Source organism: Triturus cristatus, chromosome 3_2, assembly GCF_964204655.1.
Source record: "Triturus cristatus chromosome 3_2, aTriCri1.1, whole genome shotgun sequence".
NCBI lineage: Eukaryota > Metazoa > Chordata > Amphibia > Caudata > Salamandridae > Triturus > Triturus cristatus.
Genome location: NC_140584.1, coordinates 609217790 through 609241464, shown reverse-complemented (window position 1 = coordinate 609241464; position 23675 = coordinate 609217790). Strand labels below are relative to the sequence as shown.

The window sequence follows — 23675 nt, the reverse complement described above, 5'->3', positions numbered from 1 at the left end:
AAAATAAGAGTACCTGCCTTGTCATTTGTGAATGACACCAAAATGTTTCCCACTTAGGATCACAACAAATGCAACACCCTGCCAACCACCCACTCTTCTGTGGTGTCGCGGCTACCCATCTGAAAATGAGCATCATTGCCCCATAACGTGTGCAGCACTGTATCAATTCTGCATTGCAATATACGATTGCACACCAGTGTAGTATTCTCACAATGTCCACATCCGGTAGCTGCTCAGATGTGCACCAGTGCCTGCCAGCTCCTCACACTACACATCAATGCTGGCACAGTACACTGCCCTCCAGTGCCAGCACCTCACACTGCTATCAGTGTCATGTTTTTCAGCTACCAAATATGTCAACTTCCTACACTGCACACTTGAGGCAGTTCCTCATGCTGCGTGCCTTTGAGGGCTCCTTACACTATACACAGGTAATGCTTGCCCACCAGTACCGTCGCTGGAGTGGAGTACAGATTAGTGCCCATTCAAACATTGGTCTCGTTGGAGAGGCTGGCAATTTGGTGTCAGTTGTGTGTGTGTGTTCGTGGGAAATATGCATCTATTGCTGGCACAGCGCCGTGTCAGCAAGTTGCTCTTTGCATGGCTAATTACTGCCACTTAACATGAGCTAAAAATCTGAGAGGGAGCTGGGGAGAGGTTCGTGGAATTCCCTGACGGGCCTCCGAAACCTGCTCGCCTCAGATAGCGTTTCCTGCAACAAAGGACACCTTTTTTGCTGTGTTTGAGTTTGCTGACGAGGCGCCTGGAGGCTATCCATCATTGTGCGCCGTGACGCTATAATGAGCTGCCTCCCCACGCCCCTTGTCCTGCCAGCACCAAGCTAATTACTAGACACAAGCTGGTGATGCAAAACTAATTATAGGCACCCCTCTCCCTACAGTGTCAGTGGCAGGCCCCTGACAGCACCAGTGCACACTATGTACAATCGGGGATTTCTACAGAGAAATGGGGGTGGAGGGGGACGAAGCACTGATGTGTTCTGGCAGAGCTGTATGTGTGTGGTGAAGGGGGCAATTCTGGACAACTGAAAGGAGCTGCAAATCAGAATGGCTGTGCATTGCCATGCTATGTGTGGGCTTGAAGTAGACTGTACTAATAATGGAGGATGCCGGTCAGGATTGAGGTGCATTGGCAGAGCTGTGTGTGGGTCCCAGTACTCTCCAACAGTGGATGCTGCAGGTCAGATATGAGGTGCATTGGCAGGACTGTGTGCGGGTCCCAGTGCTCTCCAACAGCGGATGCTGCAGGCCAGGATTGAGGTGCATTGGCAGAGCTTTGCTTGGGTTCCAGTACTCTCCAACAGTGGATGCTGCAGGTCAGATATGAGGTGCATTGGCAGAGCTGTGTGTGGGTCACAGTACTCTCCAACAGTGGATGCTGCCAGTCAGATATGAGCTGCATTGTCAGAGCTTTGCGTGGGTTCCAGTACTCTCCAACAGTGGATGCTGCCGGTCAGATATGAGGTGCTTTGGCAGAGCTGTGTGTGGGTCACAGTACTCTCCAACAGTGGATGATACAGGGCAGTATTATGGTGCATTGGCAGAGCTGTGTGTGGGTCACAGTACTCTCCAACAGTGGATGATACAGGGTAGTATTATGGTGCATTGGCAGAGCTGTGTGTGGGTCACAGTACTCTCCAATAGTGGATGATACAGGGCAGTATTATGGTGCATTGGCAGAGCTGTGTGTGGGTTCCAGGACTCTCCAACAGTGGATGCTGCCGGTCAGATATGAGGTGCTTTGGCAGAGCTGTGTGTGGGTCACAGTACTCTCCAACAGTGGATGATACAGGGCAGTATTATGGTGCATTGGCAGAGCTGTGTGTGGGTCACAGTACTCTCCAACAGTGGATGATACAGGGCAGTATTATGGTGCATTGGCAGAGCTGTGTGTGGGTCCCAGTGCTCTCCAACAATAGATGCTGCCGGTCAAGATTGAGGTGCATTGGCAGAGCTTTGCGTGGGTTCCAGTAATCTCCAACAGTGGATGAGACAGGTGAGATATGAGGTGCATTGGCAGAGCTTAGCGTGGGTTCCAGTACACTCCCTAGGTAAGAGAAAGGGTTCCCTTAAGGCACAAATAAAAACAGGTATAAAATAATGTGCCTTATAACTTAACAAATACATACAACAAAATATGGAAAAGTTAAAAGTTCATTTATTTGAATATATTAAAAAACAGTCATTAGGGATAACTAGACTAAATCCCTGAACTAAAACAAGATAAAATTGAGACAATATATATAATTGCGACCTGCACAATTACAAGCAGACAGAACAGTTACAACACACATTTGTTGGATACAGGTTTGTATATTCTTTCTCCGCTCTAATGACACCAGAGTAGTATCACTACCAAATCAGCGTATCTATTATGGTGTTGGAGACTTGAATTATACGCTTTAGGTTGCGTTGACGCGTTTCGGTGATAACTCCTTCTTATAATCACCTTTATCAAGACATAAAATTTGTCTGCCAGAACCAGAGGGTATGTAAAATCGCCCCTGGGATAATATTGACGATCCTTTATAGGGATCACTTCACGTTTCCTAATTGGAGCGTGGGCTTCTGTAGTCGCCTTCTACAATGCTGCTGGTAGAAGTATATTTCTGTTTCTGTTCTGAATAAATGCGATCTTTTGTTGTCCCCCTGAACATGGAAGACCAAGGGAAATTGGTTGTGTTGTAGACCATAAGTGTTATATGCAATCAGGACAAAATTGCCTATGATATATGGCCAAATATAATGAGAGTCTACCTAGTTAGTAGATAAGGGTTCTGCTCTCTATAAGGGTTCGAGTCGTGTGTACTCTCCAACAGTGGATGCTGCAGTTCAGATATGAGGTGCATTGGCAGGGCTGTGTGTGGGTCCCAGTGCTCTCCAACAGCGGATGTTGCAGGTCAGGATTGAGGTGCATTGGCAGAGCTTTGCGTGGGTTCCAGTACTCTCCAACAGTGGATGCTGTAGGTCAGATTTGAGGTGGATTGATAGAGCTGTGTGTGGGTCCAGTACTCTCCAACATTGGATGCTGCCGGTCAGATATGAGGTGCTTTGGCAGAGCTGTGTTTGGGTCCAGTACTCTTCAACAGTGGATGATACAGGGCAGTATTATGGTGCATTGACAGAGCTGTGTGTGGGTCCCAGTGCTCTCCAATAATGGATGCTGCCGGTCACGATTGAGGTTCATTGGCAGAGCTTTGCGTGGGTTCCAGTACTCTCCAACAGTGGATGCTGCCGGTCAGGATTGAGGTGCATAGGCAGAGCTGGGTGTGGGTCCAGTACTCTTCAACAGTGGATGAGACAGGTGAGATATGAGGTGCATTGGCAGAGCTTTGCGTGGGTTCCAGTACTCTCCAACAGTGGATGAGACAGGTGAGATATGAGGTGCATTGGCAGAGCTTTGCATGGGTTTCAGTACTCTCCAACAGTGGATGCTGCAGGTCAGATATGAGGTGCATTGGCAGGGCTGTGTGCGGGTCCCAGTACTCTCCAACAGTGGATGCTGCAGGTAAGATATGAGGTGCATTGGCAGGGCTGTGTGCGGGTCCCAGTACTCTCCAACAGTGGATGCTGCAGGTCAGGATTGAGGTGCATTGGCAGAGCTGTGCGTGGGTTCCAGTACTCTCCAACAGTGGATGCTGCAGGTCAGATATGAGGTGCATTGGCAGGGCTGTGTGCGGGTCCCAGTACTCTCCAACAGCGGATGCTGCAGGTCAGGATTGAGGTGCATTGGCAGAGTTGTGTGTGGGTCCCAGTACTCTCCAACAGTGGATGCTGCAGGTCAGATATGAGGTGCATTGGCAGAGTTGTGTGTGGGTTCCAGTACTCTCCAACAGTGGATGCTGCAGGTCAGATATGAGGTGCATTGGCAGGGCTGTGTGCGGGTCCCAGTACTCTCCAACAGCGGATACTGCAGGTCAGGATTGAGGTGCATTGGTAGAGCTTTGCTTGGGTTCCAGTACTCTCCAACAGTGGATGCTGTAGGTCAGATTTGAGGCGGATTGATAGAGCTGTGTGTGGGTCACAGTACTCTCCAACAGTGGATGATACAGGGCAGTATTATGGTGCATTGGCAGAGCTGTGTGTGGGCCCCAGTGCTCTCCAACAATGGATGCTGCCGGTCAAGATTGAGGTGCATTGGCAGAGCTTTGCGTGGGTTCCAGTACTCTCCAACAGTGGATGAGACAGGTGAGATATGAGGTGCATTGGCAGAGCTGTGTGTAGGTCCAGTACTCTTCAACTGTGGATGATACAGGGCAGTATTATGGTGCATTGACAGAGCTGTGTGTGGGTCCCAGTGCTCTCCAACAATGGATGCTGCTGGTCAGGATTGAGGTGCATAGGCAGAGCTGGGTGTGGGTCCAGTACTCTTCAACAGTGGATAATACAGGTCAGGATTGAGGTGCATTGGCAGCATTGTATTCGCAGTGGGTGGTACACATCAGTCTTGAGGTGCATTGGCAGAGCTTTGTGTAGGTTCTAGTACTCTCCAACAGTGGATGCTGCAGGTCAGATATTAGGTGCTTTGGCAGAGCTGTGTGTGGGCCACAGTACTCTCCAACAGTGGATGATACAGGGCAGTATTATGGTGCATTGACAGAGCTGTGTGTGTGTCCCAGTGCTCTCCAACAATGGATGAGACAGGTGAGATATGAGGTGCATTGGCAGAGCTTTGCGTGGGTCCCACTACTCTCCAACAGTGGATGCTGCAGGTCAGATATGAGGTGCATTGGCAGGGCTGTGTTCGGGTCCCAGTACTCTCCAACAGCGGATGCTGCAGGTCAGGATTGAGGTGCATTGGCAGAGCTGTGTGTGGGTCCCAGTACTCTCCAACAGTGGATGCTGCCAGTCAGATATGAGGTGCATTGTCAGAGCCGTGTGTGGGTCCCAGTGCTCTCCAACAATGGATGCTGCCGGTCAAGATTGAGGTGCATTGGCAGAGCTTTGCGTGGGTTCCAGTACTCTCCAACAGTGGATGAGACAGGTGAGATATGAGCTGCATTGGCAGAGCTTTGCGTGAGTTCCAGTACTCTCCAACAGTGGATGAGACAGGTGAGATATGAGCTGCATTGGCAGAGCTTTGTGTGAGTTCCAGTACTCTCCAACAGTGGATGCTGCCGGTGAGATATGAAATGTATTGGCAGAGCTGTTTGTGGGTCCATTACTCTTCAACAGTGGATGATACAGGGCAGTATTATGGTGCATTGACAGAGCTGTGTGTGGGTCCCAGTGCTCTCCAACAATGGATGCTGCCGGTCAGGATTGAGGTGCATAGGCAGAGCCGGGTGTGGGCCCAGTACTCTTCAACAGTAGATGATACAGGTCAGGATTGAGGTGCATTGGCAGCATTGTATTCGCAGTGGGTGGTACACATCAGTATTGAGGTGCATTGGCAGAGCTGTGAGTGGGTCCAAGCACTGGATTTGCAGCCAGTGCTCCAGGTACGGATGGATGTGCAGTGCCATGCTATGTGTAGGCTTGAAGGCTGTATTAACATTGAATGCTGCCAGTCAGGATTGAGGCACATTGATAGAGCTGTGTGTGGGTCACAGTACCCTCTAACAGTGGATGCTGCAGGTCAGATATGAGGTGCATTGGCAGAGCTGTGTGTGGGTCCCAGTACTCATCAACAGTGGATGCTGCCGGTCAGGATTGAGGCGCATTGATAGAGCTGTGTGTGGGTCAAAGTACTCTCCAACTGTGGATGCTGCTAGTCAGGATTGAGGTGCATTGATAGAGCTGTGTGTGGGTCACAGTACTCTCCAACAGTGGATGCTGCAGGTCAGGTATGAGGTGCATTGGCAGAGCTGTGTGCTGGTCCCAGTACTCTCCAACAGTGGAAGCTGCAGGTCAGGATTGAGGTGCATTGGCAGCATTGCATTAGCAGTGGGTGTTACACATCAGTATTGAGATGCATTGGCAGAGCTGTGAGTATGTCCAAGCACTGGATTTGCAGCCAGTGCTCCAGGTAAGGATGGATGTGCATTGCCATGCTACATGTAGACTTGAAGACTGTATTAATATTCAATGCTGCAGGTCAAGGTTGAGGTGCATTGGCAGAGCTGTGTGTGGGTCACAGTACTCTCCAACAGTGGATGCTGCAGGTCAGATATGAGGCGCATTGATAGCAGTGGCGTAACGATAATTGAGGGGCCCCCTGCAAGGTACGTGGAGGGGCCCCCTCATGGACTCTATCAGGATCTCCCCAGCCGAATAGCATGGCTGAGGGGGGCCCCTGGAGCTTGAGGCCCCCTTGCACTGCGGGGGATGCGGGGGCCTGTGTTACGCCCCTGATTGATAGAGCTGTGTGTGGGTTACAGTACTCTCCAACAATGGATGCGACAGGTCAGATATGAGGTGCATTGGCAGAGCTGTGTGTGGGCCCCAGTACTCTCCAACAGTGGATGCTGCAGGTCAGATATGAGGTGCATAGGCAGAGCTGTGTGTGGGTCCCAGTACTCTCCAACAGAGGATGCTGCAGATCAGGATTGAGGTGCATTGGCAGAGCTGTATGTGGGTCCGAGTACTCTCAAACAGTGGATGCTGCAGGTCTGGATTGAGGTGCATTGGAAGCATTGTATTAACAGTGGGTGTTTCACATTAGTATTGAGATGCATTGGCAGAGCTTTGAGTCGGTCCAAGCACTGGATATGCAGCCAGTTCTCCAGGTAAGGATGGATGTGCATTGCCATGCTATGTGTAGGCTTGAAGACTGTATTAATATTGAATGCTGCCGGTCAGGATTGAGGTGCATTGGCAGACCTGTATGAGGGTCCCAGCTGTGTGTGGGTCCCAGTGCTCTCCATCAATGGATGCTGCCAGTCAGGATTGAGATGCATAGGGAGAGCTGTGTGTGGGTCCCAGTACTCTCCAACAGTGGATGCTGAACGTCAGGATTGAGGTGCATTGGCAGCATTGTATTAGCAGTGGGTGTTGCACATTAGTATTGAGGTGCATTGGCAGAGCTTTGAGTGGGTCCAAGCACTGGAGTTGCAGCCAGTGCTCCAGGTAAGGATGGATGTGCATTGCCATGCTATGTGTAGGCTTGAAGGCTGTATTAATATTGAGAGCTGCCGGTCAGGATTGAGGTGCATTGGTAGAGCTGTGAGTGGCTCCAAGGATTGATGTGCATTGCTGAAGCTACATTTGGGTCACAGTGCTGAATTAGCAGCAGGTGCTGCAGTTCAGGAATGAAGTCCATTGACAGAGCTGTGTGTGTGCCCTAGTACTAGATTATTAGTGGGGAGGGGATGCCAGGATTCAAGTACATTGGGGGAGGAGATTACTGTTTCAGATGGTGCTGTAGGTAAGGTTTGAGGTTCAGTGGTAGACCTGTATTGACATCCCAGTTTCGGAACGGTGGAGGGTGCTATCGGAAATAATTGAGGTGCATTGCAAGAGATGTTTGTTAAGTAAAACATTTTAACATATTTAATACAATTGGTTCTCTTTCGTTAGAGGAGTATTTTTAATATGCTATACCCCAAAATTGCTAATTATTTCAGCATAAATAATGTTTATGGTAATAATAAGACAGTGGCTTCTGTAAAATAAAGAGATTTGCTGTGGTAATTTTTTTATATGCCATACCTACTTGCCATGGTTCTCGTAAGATTAAACGGTCAGCCCTTTCATTTGCTGTTTTAATGAGAACTGAGGCATCACTGCCCGCCAGAGTGTTGTATTTAATTTCATAGAAAACATGGAATTGATCATTTTTCATATAAAGTTTTTTTAGTTTATGAAATTGCTTTGTACATGTTTTTAAGGTATCTCCAGAAGCGGTTCTCAGTATTTTTTTTTAACAAGGATTATCCTTTTCCCCTTTATACCCACATCCCTCACCGGCCTGTCACTGGCTGATGTTTCACTTTTGTTTTTTTAAATGCTCTTCTGGAGGTTAGCTTACCCCCGAACTTCTTGCTCTCTTTTCTGTTTTTTTACCCATATGTTTGTCAATCGGGGAGAGTAGTTGGCCTAACGGCTAGGGCGGTCGACCTCGATTCTGGGGAACTGGGTTCGAGTCTCGGCAATGATGCTGATCATCCTGTGATTCTGGGCAAATCACTTAATCTCCCCGTGCCTAACAAAACAAGCATTTGCAATGCATTAGGTCTCGCATTTACGCGAGTTTGAGCTATTGACATTGCAAATAACAATGCCTATTGGCATTGTCATTTACAATGCCAATAGCTTTAACTCGTGTAACTGCGAGACCTATTGCAATGCAAATGCTTGTTTGTGTAAGTAGCATGCATAGCTGGAGACCAGAGCTGGACTGAATAAATGAATGAAAAGCCTAAACCAACGCTGTAATGTGTTGGAAAAATACCACTTTAGTACCATCAAAGGGACCTATGGCAGATGGAGGCCAGTGCTAGCACGAGTTACGCAAGAAGTTACTTTATCAACACGTTGCATCACTCCCTTCAAGGGTACTCGAAAAAGCAAGTGAAGATGCCTGTCAAACAAGACAAGCAGGAAGTGGGATAAGGGAGGGGGTGGCAAATGGCATGTATATTTCGCGGGCGCTTTGATGTTCGCAGTGGCCGCGCGGCTCACTGAGAACATCAAAGCGCCCGCGAAATGTACACGCAGGCTGCCAAATGGTGCGCGCGCCCAGAGCACATGCACTGTGTGAAAGTGATCGCGATCAAACATCAAAGCGGCCGTGCGGCCCGCGAAAGTGAAAGCAAACAAGTGCTTTCAGGCCTCCAAATGGTGCGCGCGCCCGGCCGGCGCACATGCACTGTATTTGGAGGCCTGAAAGCACTCGTTTGCACTTCCAGATCCCCCATTTACAAAAGCTCTCGCGAGTGCAGCGCTAAAGCGCTGTCTCAGGCGAGACCTAAAAATGAATGTGTCCTCATGTAATGCAACTGGTGCTATGTAAAGCGCTCTGATTCCTGATTCGGGTCAAGTTCACGCTATATAAAACTCTGTAAAATATAAAACTCTATAATAATATGTGTTGCTTCTACTCCCACCTTAGATCCACATCCCTCCCGCTCCATTTTTGGCATTTGGGTCAGAAACATGATCAAAATCCTCCCCACACACCTCAACCCATACACACGTTCATATTCTTAAAACTTTACTAACCTGCCTCTCTATCCTTTTGTCTTTTTCCCTTTTTCCCCTTTTTGATGATAAAACTATGAGTCCTAACTGGAATTCAATGTAGTGCACACATTTTTTCTTTTAAAACAATTTCTTTTTTTTTTTTTAACTTTCATGGTAAATCTAGACTTTGTTTTAAACTGTTCTTGGTTTTGTATTTCATTTTCAACCAAATATATAGAACCGCGCAGCCAGAACAAAACTCTGGAGGACTTGCCTTTGTACCTGAGTCCCACTTTCCTGCAGTGGAGTTCTAGACTAATCCTGAGCTTCTTGTTTACCTATAGACTCAGTCCAATTGACTCAAGACCAGTAGCATACCTAGACATTTTGCCGCCTGTTGCGGTTCCTGCTGCAGAGGCACCACGAAGGCCATATGTCAGAGGGGGGGAGGGGGGGGGTTTGCTGGCGATTCTTGCAGCGGCCACCCTATGACGTCTGCAGGCACCACAGCTGAAGACATGGGGGAATATTTACAAGCCCCTATCGCCACAGGGACGTGGCAATAGGGGCTACGCCTTATTCACAAGGCGGCCGTAAGCCATTTAACGTGGCTTAACGCCGCCTTGCAAATAAGGCACCCTTTCACACTATACTTAGTGTGAAAGGGATGGGCAATGAGTATTGCGGTGGGCGTTCCCTCGCAACACCCATTGATTTTGACACTGCCCCCAATTTACAAGGGTGGCGGAAATAGGAGGCAGCGCCAAAATTAAGACCAGGGAAAACCTGGTCTTAACATGGGGAAACGAGGAGAAATGCTTTGCTTCTCCTCATTTTTGCTGTTCTTTGTGTGCATCATTGTGCGACCATCCCAAGAGGAAATCTTGGTCAAACATGACAGGTGGCATGGGTGACGTGTACGTCATCATAGCTTCTTTTTTTTTACTAATGTACCGCAGTAATCTAGTAATGTCATCACCAAGAGCAATGTGTCATCAAATACAGGCTTAAATCTAGGCAGCCGCAATAATAGATCACAAGAATTCATGTTAAAGCTCTGCAAATGTTATCTGCTCGAAGGTCATTGTCTTCATATTCAGTAGTAGAAGTCAAACGGCAACCCTGCATGGACAAGTGCATTTGAGGCCGCACAGATGTAAAGAGTGGCCATTGTCAGTAGACACACAGATTCTCTGTATAGACATGCAGTGTTGCTTCAATAGTACAACATTCTGCATGGTCATGCTGGGCAGCAGCACAAATGTCCAGTGTAGACATGCAGATATGCATCAACAATACTACCTGGGGTGTCGGCATGCACGGTATCAGTGGATATGTCCTGCATGGGTATGCACAGTTGCAGATTATTTGTTGATGCCCCCTCTTTGCAGTCAATAACATAGACTTTTGTCTTACTGATTCCAAGCATATGACTTAAACCTACTAATAGGAGATGTTATGTTCCTGTAGGATCCTCAAGTTCCTGGTGGCAAAGAGGAAGTTTAAGGAGACCCTGCGACCCTATGATGTGAAGGATGTGATCGAGCAGTACTCCGCTGGACACTTGGACATGCTGGGGCGCATCAAAAGCCTGCAGTGCCGGTGGGTGTTCAGTTGTAGGATGGTGGGTGAAGGAGTTATCCCAAGGTCATCATTGTGGAAAAAGGGTCCCTGGACCTGTAAATAATCCTGGCGAAAGTGGTCTGCTTTTTCACTTGACATACTCATTCTCTTCAGGAAGGATCCATTTTAACTATGAGGTGAAGCAGAGAATAGATCTTTCTCTGCTGTACATTTATTTATCTCTTGCTAAAATAATATTTTAGAAATCGTGTATTGTCTCTACACTGTACATGTTCAAAAATAGACACTAACACAAAGTAAAACAGTCAAATATATTTTAACAATCAAGTAAACATTAGATGATGAAATCACAAAGATATTACATGGCTCTGCACTGTAGGCTCTTCATTAAAAGTCATTAATGCTTGAAAATTCTCCTGTTTTATGTGGACTCTGGAAACCTTTTTGCATAGTTTTCTTCCATGGAAACCACAGTAAATAATGTCTATGTCCATGAATGTAATAATGAAAATATAGTGGAAGTCTATCAGAGGCATATTTGTTTCCTGAATGTGCTCATAAAGTTGTCATATAGGTTAAAAAAGACTGCGCTGCAGGATCCAAAATACAAGATTTTCTAGTAACAATGTATGCATTAGGGTACACACGCAGCCATATAGACTTACAATGCAGGTAGAGATAATAGGAGCTTGTCTCTCTAAGAACCTGGGAGGCACCCCTTCCCACAATACCTTGTAGTGATAGTTGCCTCCCGGGACCAGTTTTTCTTCTGGCTTGTGAGACATGGATCACTGGACAACTGTGAGGATTTCACACCTCTAAGCTTCTTTTATCCAGTGAGAATATTAATATTTACTGTTCTACTGTTCCACTCGACGTCTTGTTGCATCTTCCATTGAGTGTACCAGTTTACTGCTCATCCTGTCAAGATTGATTAGTCAGAATGTGCTCTTTTCTCAAAGTGTCCCTCATGTGGGAGAAAAAAGGCAGTTACTGACTTTCATAAGCTTTGGGCAGTATCCCTCCCCATTACACTCTGTCAAGGAATTTAACATTTGCTAAAATAACAGTCAAAGGGAACTTTAAAAGACTAAGAAGGCATCAGATTAAGAGGCAGAGGCAGGAAAGATAAAACGAAGTCTAGAAAGATCAGCCTCCCAGCCTGCTTCAACAAGTCTGCCTCCTCCCGACAAGGACTCCCTCAGGGGAAGATTCAGTGCGAGAAAATTATGTGGCTAAGACAGATGCCCCCACCATTCCCATTGTCACAGACAAGCTGCAACAGAAGCGTTGACATTACTGTTGAGTGCATCAGTGCCATTATGTTCGCCGTCGTTGTCGCCTCGTCATCACCATCGATACATGACGTCGAGACACTCAAGGTCAGTGTTGCGAAACCCATAATCTTTGTTCTCTTTGAAGCATCGGACTTAATCATCATCAGTCACACCATCAGTGACAAAATCTCCAGTGATAAGACCTGTTTCAAGATGTCATATTTACCAACGGTGAAAGCACCAGAATCAATGGTGACACACACTAACACCATCGAAAAATACCAAGATCGACATCTACCACCTCATAGTCAATGTTGGGGAGACAGAGAAGGATCTTTTTTCCACCTGAACCACCTGCAGTCTGGTCTTTATCACCTTCCTTGAACCATTCTGAGTCACTCAGATAGACTTTGGATAAACATCCTTAGTCTTCACCAAAAAAAGAGACAGCGAGAGGAAACATATCATCTTTTTGTCATTTGTAAACGGCTACATTCCCTGGTTCAGCTTCTATACCTTATCAACCATTACAGGCAATCATACCATTTGAGGATCTGGTTCAGACACCTTTACTGCCCCTTGACCTTTCTCCACCAATGAAATCATCAAAAGCAACTTCCATGTCTCCAATTAGAAAATGCAAGCCTACTTCCCCACAAGAATCTACAAGGAGCAAAACAAACCCACCTTAATGTTCTCCTGTCGGTAGACAAACAAGATCATATACCAAATCCCGACCTAATTCTTTCACAGATGTGTCTCGTACATCTTACACATCTACGTCACCTTCTAAGTCTCTGCTCAGAGTATCACCAAGGGATGAAATCTTGACTTTCAGGAAGTACTGGCAAGAGGAGCTGTTAAACTTAAAATTCCATTAGAAATTCCTCAACCATCGGTCTCCGTTGTGCTTCAGTCAAGGCAGTAGCACCATGCCTACTGAAAAAGTACAGACCTCCGCAAGAAGATCCAGTTTTTTTAAAGACAGACCTGAAACTGGATTCAGTCATTGTTCATTGGTCTGAAAAGAATATGCTTCTACCCACGAGACATCTGTAACACCAGAAAGGGAAAGCATGAGGATATATTCCACCGGCAAAATGATGGGTGGCCCTGCATCTGCTTGTTTAAAAAATGACAGTAAAACAGCACTGCTTGAGAGATACCAATGAGAAATATGGGATGCCATGCAGTCTTTACTTCCTGTTGTGCCAAAACATCGGCAACAAGACTTTATAGTAATAATGTGGGAAGCCTTTTTGATCTCAAACGGAGTAATAAGTTCTACAGTGCACTCCCCAGAATTAGTCGCTACAGGATACTGCCATGACATCACTTAGAGGAGGAATTCATGGCTTCGATTATCATCCCGAAAACCAGATGTGCAACACAAAATAGCAAATCTGCCCTTTTCAGACAACACACCTAAACAATGAAGCAGAGAAACTAAATGCTGTTGGCCTAGAAGACAAAAACGTTTTTCATTCAGCAATACAGACACATACATGAGGTGCAGGGCCGGACTGGCTGTAGCGGGCACCGGGTGTTTTCCCTGTGGGACGGAAGGGTGGGGTCTGGTTTGGGAGAGGTGGGGCCAATTTTTTGTTACTGGGGGCCGGTTTTGCAGCAGTGCTACAATATCGCCCCCCTGTAACAAAAAAACAAAAACAGCAGCAGTGTTTCCCACTAGCATCCAGCCCCCCACCCCACATGGCCGGTCCAACTTAATTGCCAGGGCCGGTTTGCGTTCTCAGTTTGGCCGTGGAAAGGTGAAACTTTCATCAGAGGGCATAGTCCCTGAGATGGTCATATCAGTCTAAACAATATTAAGAGCAGGGTCAAAGACAGCAGTATCATGAGAAACATGTAAGCCACCCATCCAAAAAGTCTAATTCCAGAGAGGAAATTCCTCTGTAAATCTACAATGAGGCTCCAACACCCCTCCTGAGTTACCCACTCCAGTAGGAGGAGCGGTGATGTCTCACCTGGAACAGTGGAAGCTAATCACCGCAGACAAATGGGTCATAAACAAGATCTTGAAGGGATACTATATATGCTTAATGGTAATTTCACCACCTGTCACACCGAAGTCTTCAATAGCTCGTTACAATCCAACATTAACAAAGGAGTTATGCATACTATTAGCAAAGCGTGCAATAGCTAATGCCCCTTGGGTTTACTCATAGAATATCGATGCTAAAAACGTCGATGTAAAAAATATCAAAAAAAAATATAGAATGCAAAATATCGACTCCCTATACTTAAAAGGGTAAGTACAAAAATATTGAATCCAAAATATCGAAGTAAAAAATATAGATGTAAAAAATATTGATTAAAAAATATAAATCAATAAAATAATATATATTAAATATATAAAATATGAATATGATCTTTAACAAAATAAATTACATGTAATATACATTTTAACTAAATATAAAAAATAAACGTAATAAAAAATACGCAAACATTAATATATACATATACATATATTTACTTTAAAATAATGTATTAACTATTATATTTATGTAAATTTTAAACTTTTAAATTATATAAAAATAAAATATAGACATATATCAATGATTTAAAATTTAAATAGATATTCTATAATTAATTAAAACATGAAACTATTAAAACAAATTTAAAACGTTCATTTGCAATACAATAAATACAACAGTAGGGAAAATTTTGGAAAGCGAAATAATAAAATTTACTATTCCAACTCCAGTGAATGCAACTGTAGGGAAAGCGTTGGATAGCGGAGGGGTAAAAATGATTATTACCACTCCAAAGAGTGCGACAGTCGGGAAAGTGATGTATAGCGGAGGGGTAAAATTTACTATTCCCACTCCAGTGAGTGCAAAAGTAGGGTAAATGTTGGATAGCAGAAGAATGACATTTACTATTCCAACTCCAGTGAGTGCAACAGTAGGGAAAATGTTGGATAGCGGAGGATTAAAAATTACTTTTCCCACTCCAGTGATTGCAACAGTAGGTAAAGTGCTGTTAGCGAAGGGGTAAAAAATAATATTCCCACTACAAAGGGACCGAATCCGATCTGGGTCGGAAGGGAAACTACGAGCCGTACGCGTGTTTTCCACCCAACTCGTACAGCTGTACGAGCGAGCAAGTACGATGCGAGCTATGTGAAATTCACCGACCGAGTCGTTTCCGGGTCCGAACCGCTCCGTACGTCTCGGTCGTAAGCTAACCGTGGCGTGCAATGGATGCGATTTACGACCGAGCCAGTACGATGCACGCGTCGGACAGCCGGGGCGAGCCGGAGTGTCCGGCTCGCAAAACGTCCGGGTGGTTGCCTTTGGGGGGCCGCGTCGGACCCCTGTCACCCATAGCCCTACTACTCGGACACAGGGGGAGACCCAAGGGTACCCCAACACAGGCATGTACGGTGCGTACGGCACCGATGCGTACCCACTGTAGGGGGCGCCCTTGTGCGAGACGTACCCATTCAGTCAATGGGAGCCCATGTACGCGTTGTACGACCGGCTCCCATTGACTTCTATGGGAGTCTGACCGAACCGAGTCCGGCAGCATACGGCCGCATCGTACTCGATCGGTCGGACTGCAAGACTCCGGCTCGGTCGGAACACAGTCTGGATCCGACTCGGTCGACCCGGATCGGAATCGGCACCAAACTGTGCAACAGTAGGGAAAGTGTTGGATAGCGGAGCGGGTAAAAATTACTATTCCCACTACAGTGAGTGCAACAGTAAGGAAAGTATTGGCTAGCGGAAGGGTAAAAATTACTATTCCCACTCCAGTGAGTGCAACAGTAAGGAAAGTATTGGCTAGCGGAAGGGTAAAAATTACTATTCCCACTCCAGTGAGTGCAACAGTAGGGAAAGTATTGAACAGCGGAGGGGTAAAAATGTCTATTCCCACTCCAGTGAGTGCAACAGTAGGGAAAGTGCTAGATAGCGGATGGGTAAAATTACTATTCCCACTCCAGTGAGTGCAACAGTAAGGAATGTTTTGGATAGCAGAGGGGTAAAAATTACAATTCCCACTCCAGTGAGTGCAACAGAAGGGAAAGTATTAGATAGCGAAGGGGTAAAAATTACTATTCCCACTCCAATGAGTACAACAGTAGGGAAAGTGCTGGGTAGAGGAGAGGTAAAAATTATTATTCCTGCTCCAGTAAGTGTAAAAGTAGGGAAAGTGCTGGATAGCGGAGAGGTACAAATTATTATACTCACTCCAATGAGTGAAACAGTAGGGAAAGTATTGGATAGCGGAGGGGTAAAAATTACTATTTCCAACCCAGTGAGTGCAACAGTAGGGAAAGTGTTGGATAGCAGAGAAACAAAAATTACTGATAACATCTAAACAATTGAAAAAATTAAATAAATGTAAAAATAAATAAACAATATTTTAAAATAGACGATTAAATATATTAAACATATAAAAAGAACAGATATCATAATGTTAATTACATATCACAAAAAGGTACAAATATTATATAAAATAAATTAATAAATACATTTATAAACAATGTTTATTTAAAAGGAGCAAATATTAACAAACAAACAAATTATTTAAAACATAATTGTATTTATATTATTTCCTACCCTATAACACCACACCAATGAAAAAGACTTCAACATTTTTATTTAAATGTATTTCCATAATTAACATAATTAATAATTAATTAAACACATTATTAATAAAAAAAGATAATAAACATTCATTGAGTACACATTCTTTGACACTATAATATCCACAACACAATAAATTACTTCCCACCCTTCCCACCATTTACACCTATAAACACCACATCACACACCTAAAATGAATTACACAATTACCATAATTAATGACTAAATAATTAAATAAAACGAATTAACAACTAATTAATAATTCTTCAGTAAAAATAAATTACTTCTCACCATTTACACCTATAAACACCACAACACACACCTAAAATTAATTACTTAATTACCATCATTAGTTACTAATTAATTCATTTAAATTAATTAACAACTAATTATTAAATAATCAATAATAAATTAATTTACACATTTAACACTATAACATCATGATTAAACAAATATTAATACATAAAAATTATTCAATACACTTTATATAATTAAATTACTTCCCACCCTATTCCCTTATAAACCCACAACCCGCTACGGAACTAAAAAGCAAAATTCAAATAAAAAAATTAAGAATTACTAAACTTTTAACACATATAATAAAAATGCAAACAATTCTTATACAAAAAAATAAACATCACACACATATAAAATATATACTAAAATACATAACATTAATAAAAAATCGATCTTTTTAACAACTATATTTTTGCAAATGATATTAAACACTTCAATATTGATTAAATCAATATTACTTACCTAAAATCGATATTCTTGACCACGAGAATTTGTCTGGCGATATTCTGTCCCTGCACTGCCACTTGGAATCAAAAATCAAAGAAGTGCACTGAAGATACTTCTTGGTACTAAAGAAAGGTCAGTAACAACAATTTCAACTGATTCTAGACTTAATGTTGGTGAACACCATCATCCTCAAGGAAAAATTCTGGATGCTCACACTACACCAACTTTTCCTGCATATAAAAGAGGATGATTTTGTTTTGTTCTATAAATCTCCATGATACCTATTTTCACTTTCAAGTCTCAATTTATCACAGACATGATTCACAGTGAGAGAAAGTAATTACGAGTACACTTCCAGAACAGTCTCAAAATGTATGGAAGTTGTTTGAGCCCACAAAAGAAAAAGAAAAACATTTGCTTACCCATATTATGATGAATGGCCTTCAGTCAAGTATTCAAATACAAGCAGAAAAGGACTTCCAAACGACTGCAAATCTGCTAAATAAGCTTGGCTCACAAATCCCCATGGACTCATCAATACAGAAGCCAGTCCAGTGTCTCACATGCTTTGGGGGTCAAAGTAGACACAAAAAATGAAAGTGTATGTCCTTTGGAGGAGATAGTGTCATCTAGTCTAGAAAAATGTCATCATCTAAGAAGTAATCCCAAACCATCAGCTTGCCAGGTTGCATCACTCTTAAGATCCATGGAATCCTGCATATATCTAGTCTCAAGGACAAATGGTCCCAAAAGAGAGGACATTAGGAGGACATTCACAGAATAATAGCAATCTCAACATTACTAACATGATGGTATGACCGGAAAAAATCTCTTGAAAGGAGTTCATTTTCAAAAAAAGATTGCAAGACAGATTGTAGTTGTGAGGAACTGGTTTCTTGTTGCAGTACCTCCCACACACACTTTTAGCCTGTGTTTTGATGCAACTTTGATGGAGGTGTGCTGGGTCCTTGCTGACCAGGTTCCCAGTACCAGTGTTCTTTGCCTAAAACCGTACCACGATTGACACAACTTCAGCAACCCTTGTAAGTCCCTAGCAAATAGCACTCCTGGTACCTAAGGCATTGGGACTGAAGAGGGTCCACTGGAGCTGCAGCACAAATTGTGCCACCCCAGAGACCCCTGATCAAGACCATGCAAACTGCCAATGCAGGCTGCGTGTCTTGGTGCAGAGAAAACCGAAGAGTCAACATGCCACACAGCCCAGTGTGCCATGCCCCCATACACTACATGAGGTATAAGTAAGTGATCCCTACTGTAGGCCTTACAGCCCTAAGGCAGGGTGCACTGTATCCCATGTGTGGACATATCTACATTAGCAAATATGACCCTGCAATGGCTGAGCCATTCTTTGATATTGTAAGTGCACAGGAAAGCCATAAAGAGTGCATGTGCTGGATACTTGTCATTACGGGTTTTCTAGCTCCATGATAGCTTCACAGTACCTTAAGATATTTGATACCAACCATCTTGTCTTAATAAATCCTCATGGATTCCAGTGTTGGTTTTTATTAATAAATGCTCACAGGGGACACCTTAGAAGGTCCCCTGAAAACCTACCAAGCACTTGTGTGGTCTCTGACTAGTCTTAGCGAGCCTGCCTCCACCAGACATGTTTCCGACCTCATGGGGAGAGAGCCAGCGCTCTCAGAGGCCAGGAACAAAGCCTGCTGTAGGTGGACATGCCTCACACCTCCCCCAGGAAGACAGTCCAATGGGGGAAGTGTCAAAGGTGATGCTGCCTTTGAAAGGCGACCCAGGCATCTCCAGATAGTGGAAGATGCCAACAACCCTGACCTGCTCCACAATTTGCGGGAGGACAGGTGGGAAAATCAGTTCAATTAGGAGGTAGGTCCCCATGCAGCCAGCACCATACCTAAGGTGGGGCAGTTGATGTGGAGCCCACTCTTAATTTTCCACCATCTTGATATGAGAGGGAACTAGCCAATTATAGGCAGGGTAGTGCCTCTTCCCACAGGAAGTGGTCACTGAGAGGGTATAGACACCCTAAAGGTAGGTAGCCATTGGCTACTGCCTGTCACCTCCTTTAACACCCTAAAGTTAGTATTTAGGTGGCATCCCTGGACCTTACAACTTAGATTCAATGGACACAAAGAAGATAAGGACTAAAATAGCTGCTGACCTGAGGACTGAAGCCCTACTGCAGAAAATTGACACCAACCCCTGCCTGCTGCATAAGGACTTGACACTCGTGTTGTGCTGGCTCATCCTGCAACTGTGAGGCCTCCAAGAACCTTGGAACCCTGCAGCCTATGACAAATCACCAAAGAACACTTTTGGAGTGGAAATACTACTCCCCCATAGTCTGCAGGCTCTGAACCTGCAGAATTCAGTTTCCCGACTTGCTGCTCCCCAGCAATACCAGCCCAGTGTGATCAAATCTGTATCCCCTTCAAGTGTGGAGGCACCAGGTTCTACCAGAGCTGTGCCGCACCAATACCTGACGTACCAGACCCTCTTCAGCATCCACTGAGACAAAGAATCCAATTCGGACTCCAACTGCCCAGGAAGCAAGCACCTGTCAAGGGACATTGAAACCCCTGACACTCACTTCATGAGTGGCTCAGCTGTCCTGAAATCGTCTCTTCAAGCTGCCTGCCCCTGTCCGCAAGGACATCTTGATGCACGCCACCCAGCTTACCTATCTGCTCTGCATACAGCCTGTCCGGCCTGGGAGAGCTGTGCTCCTGTGGTCCTGTGGTCCTGAGGCCCTTGTGACCTACTCCCACGAGTGGGGCCCCTCAGACTTACCTTTAGGTCTCCTTGTGCAGGGTGTTTTCAGGTGGTCCCATTCTTCGTGGTGCGCCAGCTACCAACGACCTCAGCACCCATGCTCTTAAGAATCCTTTTGTGAAACATTGGGCCTGGCCATGTTACTTACCTGAATCCTGGAAGTGAACCTCAAAATCCAACTGTATGATTTTATATGTCTTTTTCTGTTTTCTCCAGCTGACTTCAATGGTGGATAATTGCGCACAAAAGTGAGTTATTTTACGAACTTGAAAAAATCTAATCTCAAAAAGTACTTACTGTAAAACAAAGTTCTTGATCTTAAATTTTTTTTTTTTCTACAAGGACTCAAGAAAGTCTATTCACCAGTAAAAAGACCATATCCACCTTGGGAACTTAAGTTAATAGTGTATATATTAATGGGCCCCTATTTGAACTCACATTTAGAGCTACATTGCAGCATCCTTCATGTAACACTGATATTTTGAATTCAATTAAGTCTGCAAAAAGGGTCATTGAATTACAGGCTTTGTCAACAGAAGACTCTTGTCCTATTTTTCACTTTGATAGGGTTGTATTTGGAGCTCAACCCTCTTTCTTACCAAAAGAAGTGTCTTATTTCCACATCAATCAAACCATCACTCTCCTGACCTGTTTTCTTAACCTGTCTACCCTAGCCTAGATGTTCCCTGAGGTGAGTGTTCAGATTTTACTTGGACAAATATAAGAGCATCAGAAAAACAAAACAGTTATTTGTTAATTGCAGTCTCATTTGACAAGTACCAGCTACTTCAACAATCCATCGCAAGACACTTAGGAGCATGTAAATCGATAATATGTTATCAACTAGCAAATAGGCCCTTAACTGGTAAACCCAAGGCCTATTCCACTAGAAGAAAAGCAGCTACTACGGGTTGGATTAGGAATTTACCCATCTTTGATATCTGCAGAGCTGCTACATGGAGATCAGCCCACATATTCACTAGACACTATTACCTAGGGTCAGAAACTCTAGCAGAGACAGAGGTAGGCTTGGAAATGCTTAGGAATCTTCTCAAGTGATTTTGTAAGTAATAAACAATCCTACTATCTGCAAAAATGCAATAATTCTTCATGTCTGTTAGGAAATGGCTTGCTGGTTGACTGGGATGTGAGCTCTGATTGAGTAGCAGCTATAATCCTAGTCAGGGTAAGGCACAAGCAAACCCCAAATTTACCTGTGCTCAACCCCCTCGTAGCTTGGCACAGAGCAGGCAGGCTTAACTTAGAAACAATGTGTAAATATTTGTGCAACACTTCAAACAGTAACACTGTGAAAACACCACACAAAAGATCCCTCACCACATTAGGAAAATAGAGCAAAATGTAAATAAAACAAGACAAAAATGACAAAATCCAATCGGTGGGACTGAGTTATAAATTTTTTTCAACTAAAGTGAAAAATAGCACCTAAAAGCAGAAAACACCAATCGTGGCTGAGTCAAGAGTTTAGACTAACCGCAAAGAATCGCAGGTCAGATACAGTCCCAAATTAGTCCAGCTGAAGTTTTACCTTCTCAACTTTTGTACCAAGAGCCCCGTTCACGTCGGAGAGTTTCGTGGGGAGCAAGGAGAGAGTCGCAGGCTGTAGTCAGCATGGTGCGAAGGGCAGGCCGGGCATCTTAGGCGAGCGGGCAGGAGCTTCGCATTGGCTGTCCTCTGCGTGCTGTCGATGCTGGTGTGTGAAGAGATGTGCTACCGGCGTCTCCTTCTGATGTTTGGTGCAAGCAGTATGGTCTTGGTGCAAACAGGTCCGTTTGTGGTCGCAAAGTGCCCAAAAGCTTGATTTCAAGAGCCTGTGAGCCACACCAAGGGTCCAGGACCTGAGAGTCATCACTTGGGGTCAAGAACTTGCGGCAGCTGGAACCAGTAGCTGTTGGGGAGCCTTTTATGTCCCTGAGGCTCAGAGCAGGAGTTCAGCAGACTAGCCCTTTAGGTCACTCTGGGGTCCACAGCACTGTGTGCTGAAAGTAGCTTATCAAGACTAAAGGAAGATATAGTTTCAGCACAATAAAGGATTGTAATCAGGACTGGCATCTATGTGATAGTTTATTATACACTGGATAATAGTAGATTAGTCATAGCAGTGATCTCTACAATCTTACCCAGAATGGCGAATTTGGGGATTAGGTCACTATTCTCTGGCGGTCAGAATCCAGTGAATATTTTTCCAGTACTAGGATGCCCAGTGCTTTCTGCATTCATAAGGTAAATAAGAGGAGAACATAATACTTAGTATGACTAGTAAAAAGGTCAACTCGAGAAAATGTAGCATTTATGAGTTTCTGAGGAAGAGTGTAGTACAAATAGGAGACAGACTTGTGCAATATGAATGCCTCTGTCTCACAAATGACTATTTTTAAAATGTATTATTATCATATGACATTGCCAGAGACAAAACATTTATTATGAAGGTTGATGAGATGAATAAGCATAGGTACTCATTGTTAGTACCTGCTGCCAAGAAGTGTTTATCAGGGAAGTTAAAGGATGGACTTTTGATGGGGATCACATCTGCCCATCATTCTACAAAACAGGTACCATTTAGTACTACTGTGTCATCAGTGCCAAGAGGCATTATCATAATGTGCACCATATATGTAATAATGAATGAATCAATTCAAGTAATAAGTTGCTTGCTTTTTGGTGGTTGTTTAGAGTGGACCAGATCATCGGAAGGGGACCAATTGCCATCGATAAGAAGTCACGTGAAAAGGGCGATAAGGCAGCACCTACAGATATGGATGCTGCTGATGAGCTGAGCATGATGGGGCGAGTGGTGAAAGTGGAGAAGCAAGTGAGTATGAGGTGACGTCAAGGGAATGGGTGCAAGCGTCACATGGGGAGAAAGACAAGACCCCTCGCTTGATCTACTTTTGTCCTTCTGTCCTGTCCTCCCATAATCAGGTGTACACTCTGGGCCACTTCACACAAGTGATCTTCATGAATCTTTCATCATTGCCTTTGCCTTTCTTCACTCTTCTGAACTTCAAGCCAGGCTTCCTATTTCATCTTTTACCCTGTCCTTGACGTCACTTGAAGTGCTTCCTCTTCTAGCTGCTTCTCTTGGTAACTCAGCCCCCTACCTATTGCTGCCAGTAATGGCCTACCACCTCTTTGTTCTTGCCCTTAATGGCTCCCTGTTTTCACCTTCCTTTTCCTGTCCAGAGGTTGCTGGTGAGCAGAAGGTGCATACATATCATACACAAATTACAAAGACTCTAATGAAGAAGATGTGGTGGAGTCATTATTACCTACTGGCGGTTGCCAATAGGCAGTTATAGTTAGGACCTACTTTCCATAGGAAAAGTGTTTTTTTGTTTTGGCAATAACTTTGGTGCCATTTGACAAATCTTCTTGAAACTTTAAAAATTAGTTTAACTCTCAGTACAGCTGCTGTATTGAAAGTTTTGTGGTGATCTGTCAAGCAGGGTCTGAGAAAAAGGGGGGGTCCTAAAATTTATTTTCCCCGTGTTAATTCCCATAGAGATTTTAGACACGGCAACAGCCCGAACCTCTGGACGGAATTACACCAAATTTAGCAGAAAGCAACCTTTTGTCCAGAA

The 23675-nt window shown here is 44.4% G+C and overlaps 1 protein-coding gene across 2 annotated transcripts in view; it reads left to right on the top strand.

Moving 5' to 3' along the window:
* KCNQ4 (potassium voltage-gated channel subfamily Q member 4) overlaps nt 1–23675 on the top strand; it is an 821604-nt gene that overhangs the window by 786570 nt on the left and 11359 nt on the right. For both annotated transcript variants that reach the window (XM_085648482.1, XM_085648483.1), the window contains 2 exons: nt 10554–10685; nt 22768–22906. In XM_085648482.1, coding sequence (XP_085504608.1) covers nt 10554–10685; nt 22768–22906 — 271 coding nt within the window. The remainder of the gene's footprint in view (nt 1–10553; nt 10686–22767; nt 22907–23675) is intronic.